Genomic DNA, 27,085 nt, shown 5'->3' with positions numbered 1-27,085 from the left:
ACTAGGATGCAGGAAAAATAATATTCAGCAGCAACTCCCTTCTATACACCAGTCAGCCATAACATTGAAACCACCTGTCTAATATTGTGTAAGTTACCACTGAGATACAAAAACATTTCTGGCATTGATTACACAAGACATGTGAGGTGTTCTGGAGCATCTTTAAGTATCAAACTTCGTTTTCTAGTTCCTCCCAGTTGCGTAGCCAGACAGATTAAGAAAATATGGGGGCCAAGTCAACAAGAACGGTCATGTACTTTAAACTATTCTTGAACTGCGTGATTTATGCCTCCAGAAGACAGATATGTCGGAAAACTTAAAGGGGTTATCCAGCGCTACAGAAACATGGCCACTTTCCCCCTACTGTTGTCTCCAGTTTGGGTGGGGTTTTGAAACTCAGTTCCATTGAAGTAAATGGAGCTTAATTGCAAACCACACCTGAACTGGAGACAGTAGGGGGAAAAGTGGCCATGTTATTGTAGCGCTGGATAACCCCTTTAAAGTGACTCTGTACTCACAATCTGACCCCCCCCAAACTGCTTGTACCTTCAGATAGCTGCTTTTAATCTAAGATCTGTCCTGGGGTCCGTTCGGCAGGTAATTCAATTATTGTCCTAAAAAACAACTTTTAAACTTGCAGCCCTGTGTCAAATTGGCGAGGCCTAGAGTATCCATGCCCTAGGATTGCGACGCCCATCCGTCCCTCTTCACCATGTTTCCTATTCATCACCTGTCAGAACAATGCACAGGTGCCTTAATGATCCAGCTCATGTGCAGTGTTCACACAGGTGATTAATAGTAGAACATGTTCCAGGGGCATTCCTAATGATGAGGGCGGCAGGGAGTGGGGTGTCGCAATCCTAGGGCATATGTACTCTAGGCCACGCCAATTTGACACAGGGCTAAAAGTTGTTTTTTACCACAATAACTGCATCACAGGTCGAACGGACCCCAGGACAGATCTTGGATTAAAAGCAGCTATCCGAAGGTACAGGCGGTTTGGGGGGGGGGGGGGCAGATTGTGGGTACAGAGTCGCTTTAAAGACATGCTGATGTATCCCTGTCAGCATTGAGGCCCATTTATTTCAACGGCCCGAGCACAGTCAGCTTGTGACTAAGTTCAGATTACTTTCAGAATGTATACAAATTTTAGCTTGTACCGAGAGATGTGGGTTGCAGCACTTTTCTGCTCAAGACAAAACTCAAATACACTCCAAAACTGTCCCGAATGCAGTCACTAGCTGACTACGCGATGGGAAGGGAAATGAATGGGGCCTGTGACAATCTGAGCAGAAATACATCAGCATGTCATGTTGACAATTCATGGTGGGAACGAGGCCTTACCATGCTGAAGTAGCCACTGCCACTATGACACACCATTGTCAGGAAAGGGCATATTTGGTATGTCGAAGTAACAACCCCATGAATGTCAGCAACCAAGGTTTCCCTTCAGAATATTGCCTCTGCCTGCTTGCCTACTTCCATAATCCATCCTGGCGCAAGCTCTTTACCAGGTTATGGTGAGGAAAGTATTTGAAAAAAAGAGAGATCTCAGTCTTTCCTTTATGACCTGTTCTCATTTTATTGCCTGTTTCTGGCTTTGGCTTTAATAATTACAGTGGAAAATCTGTCTGTGTAAACACACACTGGCTTTCCACATGGTAAACCATCATTCATCCCACCTTCTGCCATTGTTCAGTGGTTATATTCTGATGCTTATTGAAGGAAATATAAACCGGGACAGATTGACATGCTATGATGCACTGTGTGTTCTGACAACTTGCTTTTATAACCAACATGAAGTTTTAAGCTATATGCAGACATCCTTGCCTTTGCTCCCCACACGCATCTGAGTCTTGGTTGCCCATGATCCTATTTCCCTGGCTGTGCTTCCTTGTGCTACATTTGGGTCAGCACATCTCCAAAGCAGTGGGTCGTCTGGCGAGTTCCCGGTATACTGTGGTTAGTATATATCAGTTGTCAGGCCATCACAGTTTGGCCCTTGTCAGTATTGCTCAGATCCTAACCCTTACATTATTCTTGCTTCCAAGACATCAACTTTAAGAACTGCCTAGTAACCTTCTGCCTAATGTAGCAGATGAAACGGTCACAAGTCAATCAATGATTTTAACATATTCTAGTAGCTTTAGGGTAGCTTCACATGTACCGGATCCGCAGCGGATTTCACGCTGAAAGTTTGCAGGGAAATCCGCTGCAGATCCTGGTACTGTGAAGTTGAATGGGTTGCATACCCGCAGCAAAATTTTCATTCCGCTGCCGTATGTGACCCGGCACATACCAGGAACTGCAGCGGATTTCGCTGCAAACTTGTGAAGCTACCCTTAATGTCATGTTTGTTCTGTCCATGCCATCCACAATTTATCTGCTTTGAGGTTTTTTTTATCAGTCCAGCTGCCTTTATAACATAACATGGTGTAATAGCAATGTGTGTCTGGGAAATGTGTCAGTTTACTCAAGTCATAATATTTGTTTGAATAATGTATTGAATAATTAGGTGATGCTTAGTTTGGTGTTTTTGAGCTTGTTATTAAAGGGGTGCTCCAGAGAAGAAAAAAAAATCTAAATTACTTCTACTGTATTTAAAAATCACAAGTCTTCCAATACATATCAGCTGCTGTATGTCCTACAATAAGTGGTATATTCTTTCCAGTATGACACAGTGCTGTCCAAAGCAGTAGAAACTCTCCATAGACAACCTCTCCTGCTCTGGACAGTTCCTGACACAGACAGAGGTGGCAGCAGAGAGCACTGTGTCAGACTGGAAAGAAAATATCTCTTCCCGCAGGACATCCGGTATTTATCAGCTGCTCTATGTCCTGCGGGAAGTGGTATTTTCTTTCCAGTCTGACACAGTGCTCACTGCTGCCACCTCTGTCTGTGTCAGGAACTGTCCAGAGCAGGAGAGGTTGTCTATGGAGAGTTTCTACTGCTTTGGACAGTTCTTGTCACAGAGAGTTGGCAGCAGAGAGAGCTGTTTCAGACTTGAAGGAAAATACCACTTCCCGCAGGACATACAGCAGCTGATAAATACCGGAAGGCTTGAGATTTTTATACAGAAGTTATTTACAAATCTTTATAACTTTCTGATACCAGATGATTTAAAAACAATTTTTTTACCAGGGTACCTCTTTCAAAATGTTTATAGTGGCGGACGCCATGTCCAATATAGTCTGCACGTTGTGTCACTGGAAGATGCTTCACAGCATACATTGGGCAAAGGAGCAAGGTACCGTTCCTGACCCCATCCCCTATGCTGATGCTGTACTAGCAGAGAATAACACAGACTTAGGAGCCTATTACACGGCCAGTGATTGGTTGAATGGCCTGTCAGTACAGAGGCCCATTCTGAAGCTACAGCGGAGTCTCCGAGAAGCGAGCGGAGGGCAGAACAATATCCGGACCGTGGACAGGTAATGTATACAGTTTTGTTTTGTTTTTTTTACACATTCATCAGCCGTCGGCCATGCATCACTATTACATGAAGTGATTTTAGGTCAGGACCAAAAGACACAAACAGCTGATGATCGTTGTCATGAGCTGATTATAGTCTCCAATATACGTGTTAAATCAGCCGAAACGGCCTGATTCAGATGGTTATCAATCTGTGTAATAGGGCCCTTAAAGACATGCAAAATCCACTGCAATACTGCAGGGGAAAAGGGGAGTTGGCACCATCTTTCTACAGCCAATAAGCAGCAGTGCTCTCCCGCCACGGCCCACAAACTGTTTCCAAAAGTCATAACTGATGGTCCAACTGGATCTGATGGAGAGTTGCACTTAAATGGTGTAGCCTGTGACAAAATTAAAACTATTTCTTTAGTATATAAGACTGCCAAGTATTCTCAGGCACTGCTATTCTCCTCCCGCACAGCGCCAAGAAATCTACTGTCATAGCAAATGCATCTAAGTAAAAAGTTACAAAAAAAGTCGCAAACAAATTTACCTTGTACTGTCCAGATGTGCGCCTGTACCAGTTTTTGCAACTTTTCTAAAAAGTTGCAAATGATAAATTAGGTTAAAATCCTGGATTATGCAAATTTTGGGGCAAATACTCAAAACAGGCATCTAAAAAATATTCACCTGTCGAATACTGGTTTATAAACAGAACAAAAATCTGTGAAAAATCCAAATATTCACCTCAAAATAGGCGCAAAGCCCTTGATAAATTTCCTTCTATGTGTCATTGGAATACAAGGTGGTACAGCAAGGGTGGTACAAGAGAGCAATTATCAAGCTAAGCATACCAGGAAATGGGATGTCCATGTCAGCATGCAACATTTCTATCAGCTGCTTTGTTTTAGATCCTGGAGCTGCACACATATCCAAGATCTAGGTATAAAAAGCAATCATTAGTAACAAGTTATACAGAATAGAATTATATCATGTAAAAAAAAAGTTGTAATTTACAACAATTTCCACTGGGAATAAAGAGTGGAAAAATGTAAGTTATGCTTTGAAGAAGTTCTCTTCTAGATTCTATCTCACCTTATGATGTGGCTGGACATTCAGAAGAACAGGAGGAATCATACTGACTGCTTCTTGACGACTTATGTTACCCTAAAAACACAAGTAGCATGCCTATTATCCTTTCAGAAAATACTTAAACTAATTGCCTTACATTACAGAAAGAAAATGGATCAGCTTTATTTATACAAATTGTGGATGACCACATTTTTCTGTATGTTAAAATCAAACGTACAAAAAAAACAAAAAAAAAAACCTGTGAACCTAGCGTTTCATGCTGATGGCAGCACAGACACCTCTTCACGTCAACCATATATACACTGGCTGACGTAAAGGGGCATGGGGGAAAAAGCAGGCTCTGGAGGTCAGCCTGCGCAAAAGACAGTTAATGACAGACACCAGCGATTCCTACTGGTGCGGACTTTTAACCGTTTCAATGCCATGATTGAAAGGTGAATATGTATATACACACACACACACACATGTATATCATTGTGCAAAAATAATCCCTAATATAGCCCTATAGATGAAAAAAATAAAAATGATGGGGGTTAGAAAGGAGCAATTTTAACCCCTTCATGATATATAAATGTTTATTGGGGCATTTTTATAAAGGTTTCTTTTAAATACATATTTGTCCTTTAAGGCACTTATATGCTATGCTCTGATTGCATATACTGCTGAATGCTATGCCATAGCATAACAATGCTGCGGGGGTCCTAGTCAGTGAGTGACAAGTCCTTGTCCTGCCAACTAACTACCTTAATTGCTGCGATCGCTGTGCATTGTGGCATTTAAAAGAGTTGATGACCGGTATCTGCATGACCATGGCTGTTGCCGGCCATACTGACGTGTGCGGGATTGCTCACATTGGAGCAGTCCCACAAACATTTAAAGCCCCTTCAGTCAAGTAACATATTTATATGTTCCTACTGCACAGGGAATGTGCAGTAGGAATGTATATATACACAGATTGTGTACATGAAGGGGTAAAAAATATTTTAAAAAGCTTAGATTTTTTTTAAAGTACTAAAATAAAACAAATACAAAGTCCCACAAAGTTTGCTAAACTGCTGTATTGTTTTCAATTTCACCCCGGAAATATTTTTTCTGCTTCGTTGTATATTTTAAAATTTAAGAAGTCATGAGAAAGTACAATTGGTCCCATGTAAAAACAAACCATCATATGGTTCTGTACATAAAAAATAAATGTAAACCCGGACAAGACGGGGTTAATGTGAGATTCCTATTACTCTATGCTAGGCTTGTCACAAAATGGGAATTCGAACTTCAATATCAATACTCCTTTAAGGATATTAAGGGCATTATATGCTCAGTGTATAAGCTCATCATTTCATATTCTCATACTCTGAACCTACACATTAGGCTCAATGTATGTGTGCAGTAATAGAATGGTCTCAGAGGGTACCAAGCGCAGGAACAATGCATCAATGTCTTTCAGTGTGGGGGGAGATCCAGTCAGTCAGCACTGCCATCTTTACCACTCCACTACCACATACCTAGTTAAGATGACATATGGAAACAGTGACAAAATAGTAAGGTGGTGTGACATATGTAATTTCGTAAAAGGTATGCATGGGCATGCATGCTAAAATGACGTCAGTTTTTATTGGACTTCATATGATTTTTTTGTGTATCGCTGACCTGAGAGTTTTTATATGAGTTTCCATCTCTTATAATTGTGTATCCAGTATGCAGATAAACTACATGTTACGAGTGGCACTGTTCCTTTTTTATGATAACAAATGCTCAGTGTTCTTGTTAAGTATTGCTCTGCTGTTTCCATGATTGATGTCTCTATGCTGATATCTGTCTTATTTGACTGACTGACCCGCTGTTTTGTATTGAACACATCCCTCTCCCCAATTTTATCCCTTTTTGTAAATTTTCAATAAAAGTCTGGATAAGAAAACTGTTACATTTTGTACACTGACTGTATGCAGACCGTTGGCATTATAAGGAAATGTATGTAACTGAAAAAAAAAAATCAAATATAATTTCTAAATAAAAAAATGTTAGTGGGGCAGAGGAGGATTAAGTGTTTGCACAGACCCAAGGGTCTAGCAGGTGAATGAATGAGGAAACAAAGGAGGGCTGAGCTTAGTGTGAGGCTGGCAAAGTAGAAAGTGATGGGCAAGGCAATAAGTGGTGGTTCAGGGGACGTGCATTAAATGATGAGAGAGAACATAGCAAACACCACTTAATGTCATGTTCTCTGTAGAGAATGGACCTGATGTTGAGTTGCAACAGTAAAGCCTAACATACAGTATCAGAAAACAGGATAGCCTAGTAATAAACCATTGGTCCATGCACTGTATCATTATCAAACAATATCACAAAATATGGATGCACAGTGTAACACTACTCCATACCATCAAAGTTTATGGCACATTAAATATTTGTGAACACTGAACATCAGTTCACATCTGTGATAAAAATTTTGTAACAACAAAAAGACTTTGCTACAGATATGAAGAAAAGCACACGATAGCAAAGCACCTTAAGGACTTTAATAGTTTTCTGAAAATATCTTACCGACTCAGTCTCACTGATTAGGAACTGGTGGAATTTCTCCAGTTCAGGGGATTTGCGAATTATCTTTCTGCTCAGGTTTGTATGCCAGGCAAGCTCATCAGGGTACCTATGGGGAGGGGGTAAAAAAAAGTCATTTAGTATTATTTAATAACTTTTTTTTTTTTTTTTTTTTTTCAAAACACTTTATTGAAAGGCTGTTGCAGGGTTATACATACATTACTCAAGTTATAACAAGCGATAACAATCCGGTACAATCCATGTTATAGAGCAACAATAAAGATACTAATACTGTGCCTCCATCACCTTTTCCCATTTTCCCGTGATGCATCCCTTAAATTACTGCAAATATCGGTCCATTTCAAGCCCGCCCAAACTTAGACTAGGCACTATAATAAAGTACTCGCTAGCGATAGGCAGTAAGTCCAATTGATACATAAGGGGATAATAAGTAAGGGCAAACAAAACATATAAATTTGTAAAGTAGAAGCGAGGTATATACCAAACTTGTCAACCGGCAAAACTATCAGAAACTCTCACAGGATTCGTCTCACCATCACTCTCCATGAGGGCCTAAAAAACCAAAAGGATCTCCACAGAAATTTTACAGAAATTACACCAAAAATCAGTAGTAACCCATTCCAAAAGGGAACAGATGCCCCCGATGATGTAAAAACCGCCACCCTCCTCCTACTCGGAACCATACAGCATCCGCCATTGCTATCATGACCGTACTCTAAGGTTCCGTAATGTGCCCCTCAGATCTTCCTTGCAATACCAAGTGGTATACTTGAATGTCTCCATAATCTGAGTCCTCTCGGAATCAGTAAGTGCTTTTTCCAAGAAGCATCTCCACTTCTTGAAAAAACCGGAGGTGGATTTCTCCTTGTGACGTTCAGTATCCCTTTTATCGAGAATCATAAGCTGTTTCAAGGTTGCTATTATTTCTTGCAAAGTTGGTATTTGTGGTTCCAACCAATGTCTAAGCAAGCATTTCTTCACTACCAATAGGGTTATATGCAACCCCTTAACAGCTATACATTTGGACGCATCATCCTCCGGGTCTAAAGGCATATAGTGAAATATAGTCGCCTTGGGATCGTCAGGCACCTCTATTCCCCATATGTCATGTATATAGATTCTCGCTTCCTCCCACAGAGGGCGTAGAGAGGGGCAAGCCCAGAGACCATGTAATAGGTCCGCTTTGTCCAGATCACACTTAGGACACTTACGCAAGTAGTGAGCGGGGGCTGCAGCATATGTGAGATCAAACGCATAGGTAGCTCTATGAATAATTTTATATTGCATCTCCCGCCACTGCTCATTTACTATCGCCAATTTCACCTTTTCAAAGCCCTCCCTTATTTTCCTGGACATGGAGTTATCATTTAGTATCCGTTCCCATTTACCAAAGGCAGTTGTGGCCACCGAGCTAAGTAGTTGACTAGTTAAGTCCCTGTAAAGCACTGATAGTGAGTGCACATCTTCGGGGGGACCCAGAAGATTAGCAAAGTGGTCACATCTATCCACATCTACGTCTTTAACTTGTATGGAGGTATAAAAGGCTCGAAGCTGCGAATAGGCTAGAAAATGCTGTTCGGGCAGATTATATTTACTCATGAGGCTGAGCCAGGGAAGAAGCTTACCCGTTTGGGGGTCAACAACATCTCCTAACTTCGAAATCCCTTTTGATTCCCATTGTCGGAATTGGCAGTTAGAGCTGCCTTGGGGAAATTGCGGATTGGTCCAAAGCGGTAGGTAATCGGACACGTATATGGGCAACCTGTATAATTTGCGTAGCGTTTTCCACGCCATCAAAGTATCCCTCAATAACCAACTATTCTTTATTTGGGGGGGTAAGGAGGAGTATTTCGTATGCAGAAGCATGGTCAGGTCATACGGTCTCGCCAACTCTCTTTCCAGGGCAGTATTGGAGAAGAAAGAGGTGTCAAATATCCAATCCCTAATATGTCTTAGCAGAGCCGCTAAGTTATAATGACGGATATGTGGAAACTTGACACCTCCGTCCCATTTAGACATACATAATTTAGTATATGCTATACGTGGTCTCTTCCCGTTCCACAAGAAGCGTGTGAAAGATGACTATAGCTTTAGGATGTCCACATGAGTTAACAACAGCGGAATTGTCTGAAGAGGATACAGAATGCGTGCAAAACTGATCATTTTTAGTAGGTGGGCTCTACCAAACAGGGACAATGTGAGGGACCTCCACCTCTCTAGTTCCTGCACTATTTTCTTTATCAGGGGCGGGTAATTTAAGTTATAAATTGCTGCAGGAGTCCTACCTACTTTAATTCCCAAATAGGTGATATGATCTCTGGCCACAGTGACCTGGTAATGCCCCGTGGGTGACAATACATGTGGTGCCAAGAAGAGCAGCTCACACTTACTCACATTTATCCTGAGACCTGAGTATGTCCCATAATCTGAGATAATCCGAAGGACCACATCTAAATGGACCTCAGGTGACTGCAGGAAGACTAGCATATCGTCTGCGAAGCATGTTATTTTCAGCTCCGCTCCACCCACTGTGATACCAGAGAATTCAGTTGTGCGGGATAGATAAAGCGCCAGAGGCTCAAGTGCTATGTTAAATAACAAGGGTGACAATGGGCACCCTTGCCGTGTTCCTTTTTGCAGTGGTATCTGTGCGGATAAAAATCCGGGAGTATGTACCCGTGCCAGGGGTGTGCTATATAAAGAATCCACCAGTGAGCGGAAATTCCCCGTGATTCCCATATGGGTCAGTACCAGGCCTAGCCACCCCCAGTCCACATTGTCAAAAGCCTTTTCGGCATCAATCTTCAATAAAGCTTCTTTATGACTCTGTGAGCTGTGGTGGCGGGTCCAGTCTTGAGCCAATAAGACTTGTCGTATGTTCGCAACCGCCGATCTCCCCTTGATAAACCCTACCTGATGAGGGCCAATGAGCTGCGGCATATAGTGTGCCAGCCTATTCGCCATGATCTTAGTGAGTATCTTAATATCTTGGTTCATGAGGGAGATCGGCCGATACGAACCGGGCAAAGTTGGGTCTTTGCCCGGTTTTAACAAGACTTTTATATATGCCACATTACTAGAGGGCATCACTGGGCCACCCTGTAAGATGCCATTAAATAGTTTTGTTAAGATGGGAGCGACGTCCTCATGTAGGGCTTTGTAGAACTCACTAGAGAAGCCGTCTGGGCCGGGCGCTTTACTGTTGGGCAATATTTTTATCGTACCTACAATTTCTTCCATGGAGATCGGCGAGTTTAGAAATTCTATATCCTCCTCAGACAATGTGGGCATTCGCAATTTATTTAGAAAACTTTTACCCAGGGACAAATCCACTGTCGTCTTTTCATATAAGGTTTTATAAAATTCCCCCAGAATCCTATTAATGTCATATGGTTTCTTGTGGAGAGAGCCACGCGCATCCCGCAGAGTAAGTATGTGCTGAGCCGGGTGCCGTCCTTTCGCTAATCGAGCCAGCAGCCTCCCTGCTTTATTTCCATATTTAAAAAATTCCGAGCTAAGTCTATCTCGCTGAAAGCTTTCTAGTCTGTCCAACCACAAGTCATATACCATTTTAGCCGCTTTCCAAGCCTCCCTGGAGTCCTCAGTGTCAGTTTGTAAAAATGTTGTATACGCTTCCCTAAGTTGTTTCGTGGCCATCATATGTTTGTTCCTGGCCTCTCTTTTACGCGCCGCAGTGAATGACATTATCTGTCCCCTGAGGACAGCTTTTGCTGTCTCCCAGAACAATGTAGGATTATCAGAATGTGCCTCATTATCCCGACTATATGACATCCACCAACCTTTGAGGTGTTGGACAAACTCCTCGTCCTTTGTCATAAATGACGGAAAGCGCCACAGTATATCTGTACCATGGGGAGTTTGCTCCTCTACCTGTATCAGAACCGGGGAATGGTCCGAAATGACCATGTCAGATATGGAGGCTGAACTAATTTTTCGTAATAATGATTCCGAGGACAGAAAATAATCCAGTCTGGACCATGATCGTCTGGAATGGGAGTAAAAGGTATATTCCCGTTCGGCTGGATTATAGTGTCTCCATATATCATATAGCTTGGTAGAATCTGCTAGCTTTGCTAATGGAGTAATTACAGAGGGTACAGGAGTGTGTCCAGACTGGGCTCGTTTTCTGTCCTCCGAGCCATGCATCACCTCGTTCATATCTCCCCCTAATAACACCAAGTGTTCCGGGTCAGTGAGCAAGGAATGAGTCAGTTGTGTTAGAAACTGTTCATTCGGGGAGTTTGGGGCATATACATTGTGGATGCTCAGCTTCCCGGCCGCGGTATCTAAGACTACATGTAGATGCCGACCCTGATTATCTGCATCTGCCTTAAGTATAGTGTGCGACACCCGTGAATGTATTAACAGCAAGACGCCCGCTTTGCGGCCCACTGAAGGGGAGCCTAGTACTTTCCCTACCCATAACTTCTGCATACGAACATAATCCTCCTCAGCTAAATGGGTTTCCTGTAACAGTGCCAGATCAACATCTAGCCGTTTGAGGTGTCTAAGCACCATATATCTCTTCTGTGGAGACCTCAACCCCTTTACATTCCAGGTAGCTATTTTCATGTTAGGTAATGTCTCCACAGAGAAGATACGGCGCCAGCATACCTGCAATATAGATCATCCAGTGGGGCCCTTTGGAAAGTGGAGGTGATGTGAGACGAATCCTGTCATAACAGAACAAAAAGACAACAAGATTAAAGAACACATAACACAAAATGTACTCAAACAAAATCAAAAAAATAAAGAAACTGGCGACTAAGAAAAGATCAAGGACTTCGCTTCTTCCGCGCATTGTGGTCGAGCCATCGCCCCGCTCGCCTAAAGTCGTAACCATTGTCCAGCAGATTTTACCTCTAGTCCGCTGGATCTCTCAGTAAGAAGAATTTACAAAACCCCACCACTCACAGAGGTCTTCCAAAAGACCCGTGTTAAAAGTAGATTATAAGAAAAGAAAAGGGGGCAGAAAGATTTCTACGACAGAAACAGTAAACCAACACCCTTTTTTTTTTTTTTTTTCCCCCTTTTGTTCCCCCCCCCCCCAATTCCAATGCAAGCAAACATTAAACCCCTTATGGCTAAAAGTAAGACAAACAAAACGCCAAACCATCTTATTAACAGGAACGAGCAGGAATTAGGAAGTCCCAATTCAATTATGGACACTACAGTCACATGGGTCCCAGCAAGTCCTTCTTCAGAAAAGGTCCAGTAGCATCATCGAATATGGGTCAGTCAGCAATGCTGTCAGAAGAAATAGGGGGTTCCAGTCTGCCCCTTTTTCGGCTCGCAGAAGGGGAAGCTTCTTGATTCCTCCAAGAATCCAGGTAATGGCTTGCCGCTTCAGGGGTATGAAATATTTCAAAAGTGTCATCCGGCCGGAACACTTTGAGCAGTGCAGGATATTGTAAGGCAAAACGGATCTGGTATTTAACCATGGCTGTACAAATGGGGGCAAAAGCCTTGCGCTTTTTTGCTACATCCGCCGAATAGTCTCCAAATAATAGGACTTTGTGCCCTTGTAAAAGCAGAGGGATATTGGACTTTTTATATGCTTGCAAAATATTTGCTTTGTCCGCAAAATTCAGAAACTTAGCAATTACTTGTCTTGGCTTGGTCATATCCCCCCTCTTAGTCTGCTGATTTTGGGGCGGTGGTCCAATGCGGTGCGCTCTTTCTACAGTCACTGCAGATGTTATGCCAAGCGCTTGTGGAAGGTCAACAGCACATAGTTGTATCAGCTGGCGTGGCATTATGGACTCCGGCAGACCCACTAAGCGCAAATTGCTCCGGCGAGATCTGTTTTCAAGATCCTCTATTTTATCTCTCATAAAATCATGAGCTCGCATGAGCTGTCTGACCTTGTTCTGAGTATTAAATAGTTCATCTTCCAGGATGGTATAGCGTTTGTCCAAATCTGAGATCTGGGCCGAGTGCGTAGTCACCTCCTGTTGCAGGCTCGTGAGGGTGGCGGCTACGGTGGCCTCCAGAGAGGCTTTTATGTCCGGGCCCAGTATTTTCGCCACTTCCGCAGCTAATTCTTTACAGGAGAACCCCGATATTGCCTGTGCGGGTTGTATCGTCTCTCCCAGCAGGGTGTCAGGGGGGGAAAACGCCATTGAGCTGGTACCTGTAAGGGGTGTTTGGCTGCGCGGTGTGTCGGGCGCCATCTTGTCCATCTGCCTCCTAGTCTCCCTCTGTGGCTGCGGCGTCTGGGCCTGTGCCGGCGGCTCCCCGCCGCGTTGTACAAATTTATCCATGTGTTCCCGGTATGGGAGTACGGTGGGCGAGTCAGAGACCCTCGGCAGAGTGGTTCGCGGCTAGGGGGCTCAGATTTCCGAGATCACGGTGCGGAGCTCCCTCACTTGCAGCCGACCATGCGCGCGCCGGAACCGGAAGTCCTATTTAATAACTTTTAGGCTATGTTCACGCTATGTTTAGGTAACAGTAAAACAAAAAAAAGTAAATGGCCGATCATGGTGGAACGGTCGTCGTTTGTACAGCGTGTGACCATAGCCTTAATCTGGTAACATAATTCTACAAATGTACTACCAATAAGTACCACCAACTCTGCAACTGGGAATGGGTCATTTAAAAAAAAACAAAAAACACATTTATATTATATTATGTACACACATACATACACATGAAACAAGTTTTTGTTAAACATATTTGAGAATTTTTGGAGTTTGGAGAAGTATTTTTCCATTTTACTATCAAGTAGTTTCCATTCTTTCTGTACTGTCTGTGATAAGAATGCAGATAGATGCCAAAAAACGCAGCTCAGAGCCCAGCCTCCCACTCCCAGTGGAATGACCTCTTATGTCAATGGGACATTTGCTGTCCAATTCTGTCTGTGTCAATGGGGCTTGCTGTAAAGCACATCACTAAAAACAGCTCAGGTAACATGGCTGTCCCATAACAATGTACAAAGAATTAAATACAAATCAGAAATGGGAAAAATAGTTTTTTTTTTGTGATCGGTTACTAACGTCTTTCAATATCCGCATCTTAACAGCAAAAAAACCCGACGGGCCTGAAGAATTCAGTCATTTGTCCTAAACGGCATTCTTTTTTCAACGCAACTGCTCCACAAAATAAAACAATTTAATTTTTTAAAATGTCTCCATAAACAAACAATAGCATGGTAGGTGAAAGACATGCTGACCTGCACACTTAAGAGTCAGTTCCCACTGAGGAATCAGCGCCGAAATTCCGAGCGGAATCCCCACCGCAGACTCCGCTCGGAATTTCACCTGCCTCAGTGCCTCAATGTAAGGTATACTGTAGTGTATTATGTCCGTGCACTCCGTCTATATTGGTGCAGGTTGATCAGGAAAAGTCAATGTTTGTATAACAACCGCACTCGACTCTCGGACCAGTATTTATATTGCCATCTTTTTATTATTTTTCATATTTTTAAATCCATACGAATCTTCAAAAAATATAAAATTACTAACCGGTAATTTCTTTTCTTTGAGCCTATGACGGCACCCCTGGAGAGGACCACCTCCTCCCATTGGACAGGAAACAGGACCACTGGACCTTTAAAAGAAGCATCTCGCCCCATTCACGCCAGTCTGTTAGCAAGAACCTAGGAGCGAAGGCTTAACAAACATACATGTAGAAAAAGACACATAGCAACAAGTGTAACACGTGTGCTAGGAAAGTGAAAGTATCTCAGAATATATAACTATCTTTCTATGTGCATAATCTTAACTAAGTGTAATAACTTATAATGGGTGGGTATAGGCGGGGTGCCGTCATAGGCTCAAAGAAAAGAAATTACCGGTTAGTAATTTTATATTTTCTCCTCTCGCCCTATGACGGCACCCCTGGAGAGTAGACTAGGAATATCCGCCTAGGGAGGGACTACCGCCTGTAGTACTCTACGGCCAAAGCTAAGATCCTCCGAAGGAGAGAGTTGCAACCTATAATGTCTGAAGAATGTATGCGGGGAACTCCAGGTAGCTGCCCTACATATCTCTTCTATAGACACTGAGGCCCTCTCAGCCCATGAAGTAGAGATTGCCCTAGTAGAGTGTGCTGTTATAGAGGTAGGAAGTTCCTTATTACTACTTCTATAGCATTCCTTGATGGCCTGCCTAATCCACCTAGATATAGTCTGTGAAGAGGCTGCCCTACCTCTATTCTTCCCCTGGAAGGCTATCAGGATATTGTTATCTATCCTCCATTCCCTGGTAACCTCCAGGTAGTGTATTATAGTACGTCTAACGTCTAACGAGTGAAATGAAGCCTCCATATCGTTAGATGCATCTGCATAAAAGGAAGGAAGGATCACTTCCTGAGATCTATGAAATTCTGACACTACTTTAGGAAGAAAGGCCGGGTCAGGGGAGAGTGTGATTCTATCATCTCTAATAATCATGTAGGGCTGAGTGATGGAGAAAGCTCTGATCTCTCCGACTCTTCTAGCGGAAGTGATTGCTAGAAGGAATGCCACCTTCCAGGAAAGAAATCTGATCTGTATCTCTGTAATTGGCTCGAAAGGGGATGTTGTTAGTCCTGAGAGCACCAGATTTAAATCCCATGGCGGCAGCTTGTTTCTCACTGACGGGTGGAGCCTTACTGCTGCGTTAACAAAGCGCTTGACCCAAGGATGCTCTGCTAGCTTAAAGTCATATAGCACACTGAGGGCAGAAATCTGTACCTTGATAGTACTTGGCCTGAGGTGTTTTTTGAGACCTTCTTGTAGGAAATCTAGAACCAGAGGGATGTTAGGTGGTTCCAGGACGTTAATGGGATGACCAACGAATCGGAGAAAGGTCCTCCAGGTTCTGAAGTAAATGTCTGAAGTGACCTTCTTCCTGCTAGCCAGCATAGTAGATATTACCTCGTCCGAGAGTCCACGGTCTCTCAGTAACTGCCTCTCAAAAGCCAGGCTGTCAGATGGAGGCTCCTTATTCCTGGATGGTATACTGGGCCCTGGTTCAGGAGATCCATTCGTTCGGGTAGAACCCAGGGATCCTCCAGAGACATCCTGCGGAGCCAAGAGAACCATACCCTCCTGGGCCAAAATGGAGCAATTAATATTATATGTGCCTTGTCCTGCCTGATCTTCCTGATGACTCGTGGTAGGAGTCGAATAGGCGGGAAGGCGTAGAGTAGACCCCTCTGCCATGACTGTGCAAGCGCGTCCAGTGCTAGTGGCTTGTCCGACTGGCATAGGGAATAGAATGCTTTGGTCTTCCTGTTCTGACGGGAGGCGAACAGGTCTATCTGCGGATAGCCCCATAGAAGGCAAATCTGCTGGAATACCTCCTGATTTAACTCCCACTCCCCCTGGTGCAGTTGATGTCGGCTCAAGAAGTCTGCTCTGCAGTTGTCTACTCCCTTGAGATGTAGAGCTGACAGGGAGAGAAGGTGAGGTTCTGCCAGCCTGAATATAAAGTGGGAAATCCTCATTAGTTCCACTGACCTGGTGCCCCCCTGGTGGTTTAGGTAGGCTACTGCTGTCGCATTGTCCGTGAGGATTCTCACATTTCTTCCCTTGATGACTGGAAGTGCTTGTGATAGTGCCAGAAACACTGCCCTTAGTTCTCTCACGTTTTGTGACTGTCTGGAGTGCTCCGGGTTCCATACCCCTTGAAGAACTAGTGAGTCTGAGTGAGCCCCCCAACCGTACGGGCTTGCGTCTGTAGTTATCGTTAGTAACTCCTGTACGTTCCAAGGCATACCTTTGTTCAAGTTGCTTCTCTCTGTCCACCAAGATAGTGACCTGAGAGTCTGTGGAGATAAAACAAACACATCGTCTAGATTGTCAGTCTCTCTATTCCATACCTCTAGTATCTGTAATTGTAAGGTCCTTGAATGATACTGGGCCCACTGAACTGCCGGGATGCAGGAGGTAAAAAGTCCCAACACTGACATAGCTCCTCTAATAGGGACTTCCGGGTGGTCTATTAGTTCCTGGACCCTTTGGATGACCGACCGTATCTTATTTTCAGGCAGAAAGGATCTTTGAGAGACCGAATCTAGGCAGATTCCAAGAAATTTACAATACTGTGATGGGGTCTTATTAGACTTCTCATCATTTACTTCCCATCCTAGCCTAGAGAACACCTCCTCTACTATGGAGATGTTTGCTGTCACTGAGGCCATGGACTCACCAACCAAAAGAAAATCGTCAAGGTATGGGATAATAATAATGTCTCTTTCTCTGACATGGGCCATAACCTCAGCCATAACTTTGGTGAAAATCCTAGGTGCCTGGGAAATACCAAATGGCATGGCCGTATACTGATAGTGAAACACCGATCCCTCTATATTCACTGCTACTCTCAGGAATTTCTGGTGATCTGGATGAACTGGGATGTGGTAATACGCGTCCCTAAGATCAATTGTGGCCATATAGCAACTATTGGATAAGTTTAAAATAGCCGTGGAGATGGACTCCATTCTAAATTTCTTATAGGAGAGAACTTGGTTAAGGGGTTTGAGATTGATAATGGTCCGAAAAGAGCCATTGGGTTTCTTAACCAAGAAGAGGGTCGAATAGAACCCTCTACCCTTCTGGTCTTCCGGTACCGGAACTAGGACCCGTTTATCTATTAGGGACCTGACCTCCGTCACCATGGCCGTATGTCTCTCGGGATTAGAGGTAACGTTAGTAATAATAAATCTTTCTCCTGGGGAGGACAAAAAGGAAATCTTAAGTCCAGACTTTATTATGTCACACACAAAAGAACTGTTCGAAATCGCAAACCATTCTGAACAGAAAAATTGTAATCGCCCTCCCACAGGAATCTGGCGTCATTGTGATTGTTTTCTAGAGGTATCCCCTCCTGAAAACATAAGACCTCTACCTTTTTTAGGGGGCCTCCACTCCTTTCTTCCTACTTGGGTGCCACCTCTGCCTCTTCTGCCTCTACCTCTGGAAGGCCTGGCCGCTTGTGTAGAGACTAGTGGGAAGCTCTTTTTCTTATCTGAGGCCTTCTCTAGTACCTTCTCTAAGGCCGAGCCAAATAAGAGATTGCCCTCACAAGGGACCGCACAGAGCTTAGCTCTGGATGTGACATCTCCCTTCCAGTCCCTAAGCCATAGGGTCCTCCTCGCAGAATTAGAAAGGGCTGCCGACCTGGCCGATAGTCTTAAAGCATCCGCAGAGGCCTCCGCCATGAAGGAAACCGAACCCTCTATGATGGGAAATTTGCTCAGTAACTCCTCCGTAGTGGCCCCCGATCTAATTTGTTCCTTTAACTGTGCCACCCAGATTTCTGTAGCCCTTGCTACCGAGGTAGTAGCTACGAGAGGCTTGAAAGTGGCAGTTGTTGCTTCCCAGTTCTTTCTTAAATAGACCTCTGCCCTTTTATCCATAGGGTCTTTCATGGATGCGGAATCCTCAAAGGGCAAAGCATCTTTCCTTGTTAATTTCGCCACCGGAGGATCAATTTTAGGTGCTGATTCCCACGTTAACACGTCCTCAACGTTAAACGGATATTTTCTCTTATACTAAAAAGGAAAAAATTTAAGTAAGAACAAGGAACAATATAAGGTATTCTTTGTAAGAAAAAAGACCCACAATCTGTGGAACTTACAGCCCGAGGCACAAAGAACTTTCTATCCGGGCGAGCCCATTCGTTTGCAATCAATGTCTTTAAACTTTGATGTATCGGAAAGACCGGGCGCTGTCTGGGGGCCAGACCCTCGAACATGATGTCCTGAATGGACTTAGGCTGTGGATTGTCCTCTATGGCCATGGTCTGCCTGACAGCCTTTACAATATTGTCCACCAGCTCAACTGGCATGAGCTTTTTTACCGTATCCTCCCCTTGGGGCTCTATGGTCTGTAAAAGCTCCCCTGGTTCCTCCAGGCCAGATAGCTGTTCATCCCCCTCAGCCTCTTCCTCCTCCTCATCCTCCACCTCCTCATAGGAAATACTCGGAGCCTCCCCACTAGGACCTGGGATCTCCCTAGGAGGAATCTCCACCACTGGATCTACTGAAGGGGGAGTAGAAGTGGATGTGGAAGGGAGAGAGGCCTGTAATACACAGAAAAAATCCACTATAAAATATTCTCCTCTCTCTTTTTTTTTTTTTTTTTTTTTAAAAGAAAATAAGAATTAATACACCTACCCGAATCTGTCTCTTAATTAACCCTTTCATACTTCTCAAGAATGCGGGTCCTTGGTCATCCAGCACTCTATTCATGCAGCCACCACATAAGGTCTTTGTGTAGGAACTACTTAGTCTCTTCTTACAAATAGGGCAATCCCTAGGTTTAGCCCTGGCCCTAGTAACCTCCTAGATTAATATACAGAGAGAGAGAAAAAAACCTATTTAGACTCTAACAAAAACTCAAGTCTTCATTGGGGGGAACCCCTCTTACCCACACCATACCGCAACGGTCTCAGGTTGAGGATTATCCGATGGTTCAGCGCCTTGTGACTCCATGATACTCTTCTTATTGGATTTTTAGGGAGTTATAAGGAGAAACAAACCACAAAACAGTGGCTGAGTACACCTGTACCAGCAGCAAGCCTTCCTGGATGTACTCTGCCTCCTCGACAGAATCCAGCTTTTATCTGTGGCACCTGCTGCCAGAAGACCGGCTGGCTCCGCCCCCTGCCGCGGCGCTGATGCGGCACACCCTCCCGTGTGTGTGGAACACCACCCCCGACAGGCCGCAGCCCGGATGCTGCCGGCAAGGCCGCAGGATATCCTACTCACAGGCCCCAGCGCGTGACGTCATCCCGGGGCGCCAGCGTCCTGCGTCGTGACGTAAGCGCGCCCCGCACGCACGCCGACGGCGGCCAAGGAACCACCCGGGCGCGCGCGCGCGGCTGCGCCCAGAGGCCCAACCAGGACCTAACATCCAGAGGAGACCTCGCAGCTCGGGACTGGAGCGCCGGGGTCACACGGGGACCCTCTCCAGGAGGTGCTGGGGCGGAGGACAGACTTGGCCGCGGCTCCTACAGCGGAGACTTAAACAGCCGGGATGACGGCAACATAGGTACGCCGGGTGCCCCAGTCTAAAGAAAAACTTCCTGAAAAGGGAAAAACCAGCGAGCAGGAGGATTACACTCCTGCACGTCCTGCTCCCATGGACAGGAAACAGAAACTGGCGTGAATGGGGCGAGATGCTTCTTTTAAAGGTCCAGTGGTCCTGTTTCCTGTCCAATGGGAGGAGGTGGTCCTCTCCAGGGGTGCCGTCATAGGGCGAGAGGAGAAAGTATTCTTATCAACATAAATAAGTACACCCAATCGGGACGTTTCGGTCATAAGACCTTTGTCAACCAGGTATCTGTGAACAATAATATATACATACACATTACTCTCATTTAATATTATATATATATACATACATCTATATACATCATATTATCAAGGATATGATTTATCTCATGGAGGAAATCACCTGTTCATATTAGTTATAACACCAATCAGATCTATCAATATCTATTCATAGTAGCGTTTCAGTCATAATAATCAGTGCAAACTGGTATGACATTTATCGTGTTACAGAATCATGATTGTATATTAACTACTAAAACCTGTTTAGGCGTGCGGCTCATGATATACTCACACTACATATGGTATGAAAATTAGAAAGTGTGTCCAGAAAAGCAGGAAACCTGGTTAAGTAAAAGCATCAGGTTAGAATATGAATGGTAAGTAAAATTATTGCATAAATAATGAAGTGAAGTCCATATACCTCAGTCATGTTGTGGATGCATGTAGATGGCGGCCGGAGCGCTGTTTGAGCGTCCGGTCAAAGTTTATAAAGGGTGTGGGCGTGCTGTGATTGTGGATATCCACCAATCATGTTGTGTCTATGTGTCACATGATCATGTCATGTGGGCTGGCCGGAGTCACTGCCGAGCTGCGTGTCAAAGGATTCAAGCCTCGGTCTGGTGTTTGTCCTGGTCATGTGATCGGAGGTCTAGTCACATGTTCACCCTTTCTCTCTCTGTGTCTATCTTTACTGGCGCATGCGCACTCCATAGTTTACCGGACTTAATGTGAAAGAGGGAATCAAGAGACCCACTATGTTAGTGTATACTAAAGTATCACTGAACTTTTAGCATTGTTATTACCAGATATAAGAATGTTAAGATCATTGCAATATGTAAAACTGCGAGAAGGAATAAAGTAGTAGGAAAATAAAAAAAACAAAGAACTAGAAATAGATAATAAAAATAAATGGAAATGAATTAAAGGAGAGAATAATATGAGGGAAAATCAAAGTAGTGTGAGAAAGCCGCCATACCCATCACAGGTTCAAGGATGACATCTGTATGTTCTGTAATGCACAAAAATAAATTAATTAATGCAAATCCCAAGCGATATAACCTACAAAATCCCAAATAATCAGAAATAATCCAATAGGATTCTCGTTGTTTCAAAAGTTGAATCCTATAGGATTCAATAGGATTCAACTTTTGAAACAACGAGAATCCTATTGGATCCATAGATTGCGCACTTTAAGTCCTAATGGACTGAATAGGGAATGTGATTTTAATATTAATCTGTAATCCATTCACCGTATTTTCCTAATTTCTGATTATTTGGGATTTTGTAGGTTATATCGCTTGGGATTTGCATTAATTAATTTATTTTTGTGCATTACAGAACATACAGATGTCATCCTTGAACCTGTGATGGGTATGGCGGCTTTCTCACACTACTTTGATTTTCCCTCATATTATTCTCTCCTTTAATTCATTTCCATTTATTTTTATTATCTATTTCTAGTTCTTTGTTTTTTTTATTTTCCTACTACTTTATTCCTTCTAGCAGTTTTACATATTGCAATGATCTTAACATTCTTATATCTGGTAATAACATCGCTAAAAGTTCAGTGATACTTTAGTATACACTAACATAGTGGGTCTCTTGATTCCCTCTTTCACATTAAGTCCGGTAAACTATGGAGTGCGCATGCGCCAGTAAAGATAGACACAGAGAGAGAAAGGGTGAACATGTGACTAGACCTCCGATCACATGACCAGGACAAACACCAGACCGAGGCTTGAATCCTTTGACACGCAGCTCGGCAGTGACTCCGGCCAGCCCACATGACATGATCATGTGACACATAGACACAACATGATTGGTGAATATCCACAATCACAGCACGCCCACACCCTTTATAAACTTTGACCGGACGCTCAAACAGCGCTCCGGCCGCCATCTACATACATCCACAACATGACTGAGGTATATGGACTTCACTTCATTATTTATGCAATAATTTTACTTACCATTCATATTCTAACCTGATGCTTTTACTTTACCAGGTTTCCTGCTTTTCTGGACACACTTTCTAATTTTCATACCATATGTAGTGTGAGTATATCATGAGCCGCACGCCTAAACAGGTTTTAGTAGTTAATATACAATCATGATTCTGTAACACGATAAATGTCATACCAGTTTGCACTGATTATTATGACTGAAACGCTACTATGAATAGATATTGATAGATCTGATTGGTGTTATAACTAATATGAACAGGTGATTTCCTCCATGAGATAAATCACATCCTTGATAATATGATGTATATATATATATGTATATATATATATATTAAATGAGAGTAATGTGTATGTATATATTATTGTTCACAGATACCTGGTTGACAAAGGTCTTATGACCGAAACGTCCCGATTGGGTGTACTTATTTATGTTGATAAGAATACTTTTTGAAGATTCGTATGGATTTAAAAATATGAAATATAATAAAAAGATGGCAATATAAATACTGGTCCGAGAGTCGAGTGCGGTTGTTATACAAACATCAATGTAAGGTATAGGCCGCCTACGCTCTCCGCTCAAAGAACTGACATGTATGATTTCTCAGAGTGAACTGACCCTAAAAGGCAATCCGGACACACAGGAAATGCCTGCTCAGCCAACTACTGACTGCAGCCAGTGACTGGTTGAGTGGGAATTGTCAATAGATTGTCAACACTGGGACTATTAGAGATGAACAGGGACTTGTGCACCATCAGCAGGATTTATCTGACAAGTGTCATTATCTTGATTGCTGGAGACATCATTGGAGAGACCCCAACTGTTCACCCATAGACTGCACATCCTTTAACTGGTATTTTTTCCCTACTGTGCACCTAAAACTAAAAGAAATCTTACTGTAAAAATGTCTTACCAGTTAAGTGGCTGCGGAGCTTCTATCTTCTGGCCATCTACCTCTATATTCTGTAGCTCTTTGAAGTATTTCTCCTTCAAACAATGCAGGATTTCTTTGGCATGGCTATAAAAATATGAAAAATGGCAAATATATTTAATAAAAAACAGCATATTAGAAAATGCCATATATTTGACTATGTCCTAACACTGTGTTTTGCAGTTTATAGTACCGCAAGTACCTTTTGTATCCAGTGATCCTTATTGTGGCTGGAAGAGGCTCTCGCATTGCAGACATAAACTGCTCCCATTCCCCCTCTGGAACAATCTTCAGCTCCTGGTAGTAATGCTCAAATAATTTGTTTTCTTTGATAATTTCAGCATAGCCGCTTTCCCAAGCCTTAGAGAAAGACAAAATCTATGTTATGGACTAAACACCACACCGGACAATATTCAAAAGCCTTACAAAATGACTGGATTGCAGGCTGTGCTCCACTTACTCCTGCTATATGCCTTTGAGGAAGTGGTGTATTCTGTGTGTCTGACACACTGCTCTCTGCTGCCACCTCTGTGCATGTCAGGAACTGCCCAGAGCAGGAGGGGTTTGCTATGGCGATTTGACACCTGACTGGACAGTTCCTGACTCAGACAGAGGTGGCAGCAGAGAACACTGTGTCAGAATACACCACTTCCTGCAGGACACACAGCAGCTGAAGACTTGAGTTTTTAATCAATAGAATGTACAAATCTCTAACTTTTTTTCTCCAGAGGACCCCTTTAAATTTGTTCCCCACAGATCAGGTTGTTTTCCCCTGTCCTCCTGATTGAGGATAACGATTTGATATGTGACAGCCATCTTCACTGGCTGTCAATCGTTCTGGAGTAGGTGGGCAGCCTGAAGTTACAGCATTGGATGGAGAGTGGGGCGGACTGTCTGTGACATTGTCACCTAGTAATAAAGAGTGTTTTTCATGAAGATGCTGAATCACAGAGCAGTGTGGACAGTGCATTCGCACTGCTCAGGTGATCGGCAGTAGAAAACTTGCAGCACAGATATATGCATATAATTTTAATAAGGCATTTGTTTAAAGGGAATGTGTCTAGAGATGAGCGAACCTTGAGCATGCTCGAGCCGATCCAAACTTTCGGCATTTGATTAGCGATGGCTGCTGAACTTAGATAAAGCCCTAAGGCTATGTGGAAATCATGGATATAGTCATTGGCTGTGTCCCATGTTTTCCAGACAACCTTAGAGCTTTATCCAAGTTCAGCAGCCCCAGCTAATCAAATACCGAACGTTCGGATCGACTCGAACCCGGTTCGCTCATCTCTAAATGTGTCACTTATTCACTCACCCAACAAGAGATTATAGCGGAACTATCAGCAGGTTAGACGAACCTAACCTGCTGACATCTCCCTATTGCGCACAGTGGGCAGAGGATGAAGGTATGCCTCTTACCTTTCTCCTCAGCACCCTTTTTATGCAGTTTGTAGTGTAATTCTGTGTCCGCCCCTAAAGCCCCCATCTGGCCATATCGTCAGGGACCATTTGTGTAGCCCACTAATATGATTTATGGTTTCTTGTAAAGGCACTGCGAACAAGCATTTACGGCCAGAGACGGCCCCATATCACTGCAGGAGCCTAACATGGCTGTGTGCACTGTCCTAATGCTGTGACATTGCAGCATTACCTCTAAGCTGTGACATCACATAGTATGGTAACCTATGTGCACATGGGCCCAGCATTCTGACACACTCCTGTCTCTGGCAGATAGAACCAATCCCAGCTGAGCTTTCCTTTCTCAGAACCGTCTGGGGCTTGTGTGCTATCTGACGTCACATCTGTGCTATCTGTGCCCCATGCAGCCTCCTGGAGATAGGACAGAAGTAGGACATTGGAGCCTGCCCACAGCCCTCACCGCCTTCTCTCTCGCTTTACGCCTCTCCTCTTCTTCCTCGGGGGTCCTCTGCACGGCAGGACGCTGATCCCTCTTACGGTTGCGCCTGTTTCTGCGCCCCATCACCCAGAGCAGTTCTTGGCAGCAGCGACGTGAATATCTATACAGGAACTGAAGACCTCGGCTCTCAGCTGGAGTCCCTAGAGCAGAACAGAAGAGAGACTCCTATAACACAAGCCACGGGTGACGGCAGTCAGACTAGTCAGAGAGCAGGAGGCGCACACATTGCCACTGGGTAACACGTGCGGATAGAGCATACCCATACCTGACCGTACTAGTGACGTCACTACGGGAGCCGGCACAGCAGGAGCAGCTGCCCATATAGAGCGGCGCTTACTGATGTCGTAAATAGTTGGCAGAAACACTTAGTCGGACATCTTTGATACGGGCACGTAGTGCTGCTGTTCCGCCAATGGTTTTGTTTCAGTTCGGTTAACTGTATTCGGGGATAGTAAAATTACCACATGTCACATAGAGCGCCCTTGAAGATCATTATAATCTATGGCTATAAATGCTGGACGGAGTTATCCCCCCGACAGCCTGTTTTTAGGATGAGTAATAAAGACCATATATATTATTGCTGAGGATGAGACCTCTGTCAGACAGCAGAATGTGCAGGTGCCGTGCTTTTCTTACAGATCCTCCATAGAGAGCAGCATAAAGGTGTCCTATTCTCCATTCTCAGTCAGCTGAGAATCAGAATTTAAAGGGTTATCCCAACATCCAAAGGTATATCATATGTATGGGATAGCTCGCTGCCTGCTGAGGGTCTGACTGCTCCATTCAGTCTCTGGCCGCAGTCATCCGTTCTCAGGATTGGTGGAGCTCCCAGAGGTCAGCCAGTTATTCCCTATGGAGTGGCAATCATTTGGGATCTTGGGATGTGGAGCCCAGACATTGAACCTCCCCTCTTATGTACCCCCTAATTGACAGGCTAAAAAAGAGGCTGTCATTGGAGCCTTAGGGTGGAGAAGTGGAGCAGGGAGGCATTGGCCAACCTTCCCACATTGCCCAGGAGTCCCTCAAGAAATCGCCCAAGAAATTCTGCAAAACTGTCCGTTCTGCTGAAGAGTCACCAGGAGGGCAAGCTGGGTGTTGTAGGGAACCCAGGCCAAAGAAAAGGGCCAGGACTATAGGAGCAGCACTGATAGAGCTATTAAGATGGTGGCATATATTTGGAAGGGGTCATACAAATAAAGGATGTACTGTACTTATTCAAATATTGAGTGTAATAAGGTATTGTATCATCTCTAGGCTGCACGTTCATGAACGGGTGTAAAACAAGAAAGAAATCATGGTGTTTCCTTGAAGCACTTGGCTCCTGAAGTCTCTGCAAACAGTTTGCTTGGAGTTTACGCTGTATGTTTATCTCCTCCAGGTACTATGGTTAGTTTACACACTTGGAAAACACTATATAGACTACAACCACTCCAGGGGACAGGGAGCAATGTTAGGGATTCTGTGTACATGCCTGTGACATTGGGATATCCTGGAGGTATTGCTAACATCACCTTGTGCTATGGCACATGGCCAAAATAATATAATGTTCTACGCTCAGTCCATGTCTCACATTCCTACTGCCTTTCCTATAGAATTTAGCTTTGAATGGACTTTATTGGAGTTTTCGGTTAGTTTGGGAAAGTATGGATGCTGGCATAGTTTTGCAGTAAAACTACAACAGTCATTATCATTATAAAAGAGTTTGTCATGTCACAGGGACGTGTCAAAAGGTTTAATTGGTTGGGTTCTCACTGCTGAGACCCTCATCAATCAGAACAAGCTGAGAGAAGCCTGCAGTAGCACACAGGGTATGTGCACACTACGGAATTCTCACCCCCGCTACTACGGCATTCTCACCCCTGCATGCTTCCGCTTAACTCTCCACTTGTGCCATAGACTTCATTGTATGCTCAGGCGGATTTCACCATCTGCCCAAA

The 27,085-nt window shown here is 43.8% G+C and overlaps 1 protein-coding gene across 2 annotated transcripts in view; it reads right to left on the bottom strand.

Moving 5' to 3' along the window:
• NSUN2 (NOP2/Sun RNA methyltransferase 2) overlaps positions 1-25,442 on the bottom strand; it is a 71,263-nt gene extending 45,821 nt beyond the window's left edge. The window contains exons 1-7 of one of the 2 annotated variants that reach the window (XM_069960259.1): positions 25,414-25,442; positions 25,110-25,288; positions 23,433-23,590; positions 23,213-23,317; positions 7,042-7,147; positions 4,507-4,578; positions 4,266-4,350 (exon numbers count right to left, since the gene is read on the bottom strand). In XM_069960259.1, coding sequence (XP_069816360.1) covers positions 4,266-4,350; positions 4,507-4,578; positions 7,042-7,147; positions 23,213-23,317; positions 23,433-23,590; positions 25,110-25,211 — 628 coding nt within the window. In that variant the 5' untranslated portion in view covers positions 25,212-25,288; positions 25,414-25,442. The other variant, XM_069960258.1, reaches the window with a different exon arrangement.
• Positions 25,443-27,085: the final 1,643 nt, after the last annotated feature.

This window comes from Dendropsophus ebraccatus, chromosome 2 (genome assembly GCF_027789765.1).
Source record: "Dendropsophus ebraccatus isolate aDenEbr1 chromosome 2, aDenEbr1.pat, whole genome shotgun sequence".
Taxonomy (NCBI): Eukaryota; Metazoa; Chordata; class Amphibia; order Anura; family Hylidae; genus Dendropsophus; species Dendropsophus ebraccatus.
The sequence above is the reverse complement of the archived record's forward strand: the minus strand, read 5'-3'. Positions and strand labels throughout refer to the sequence as shown.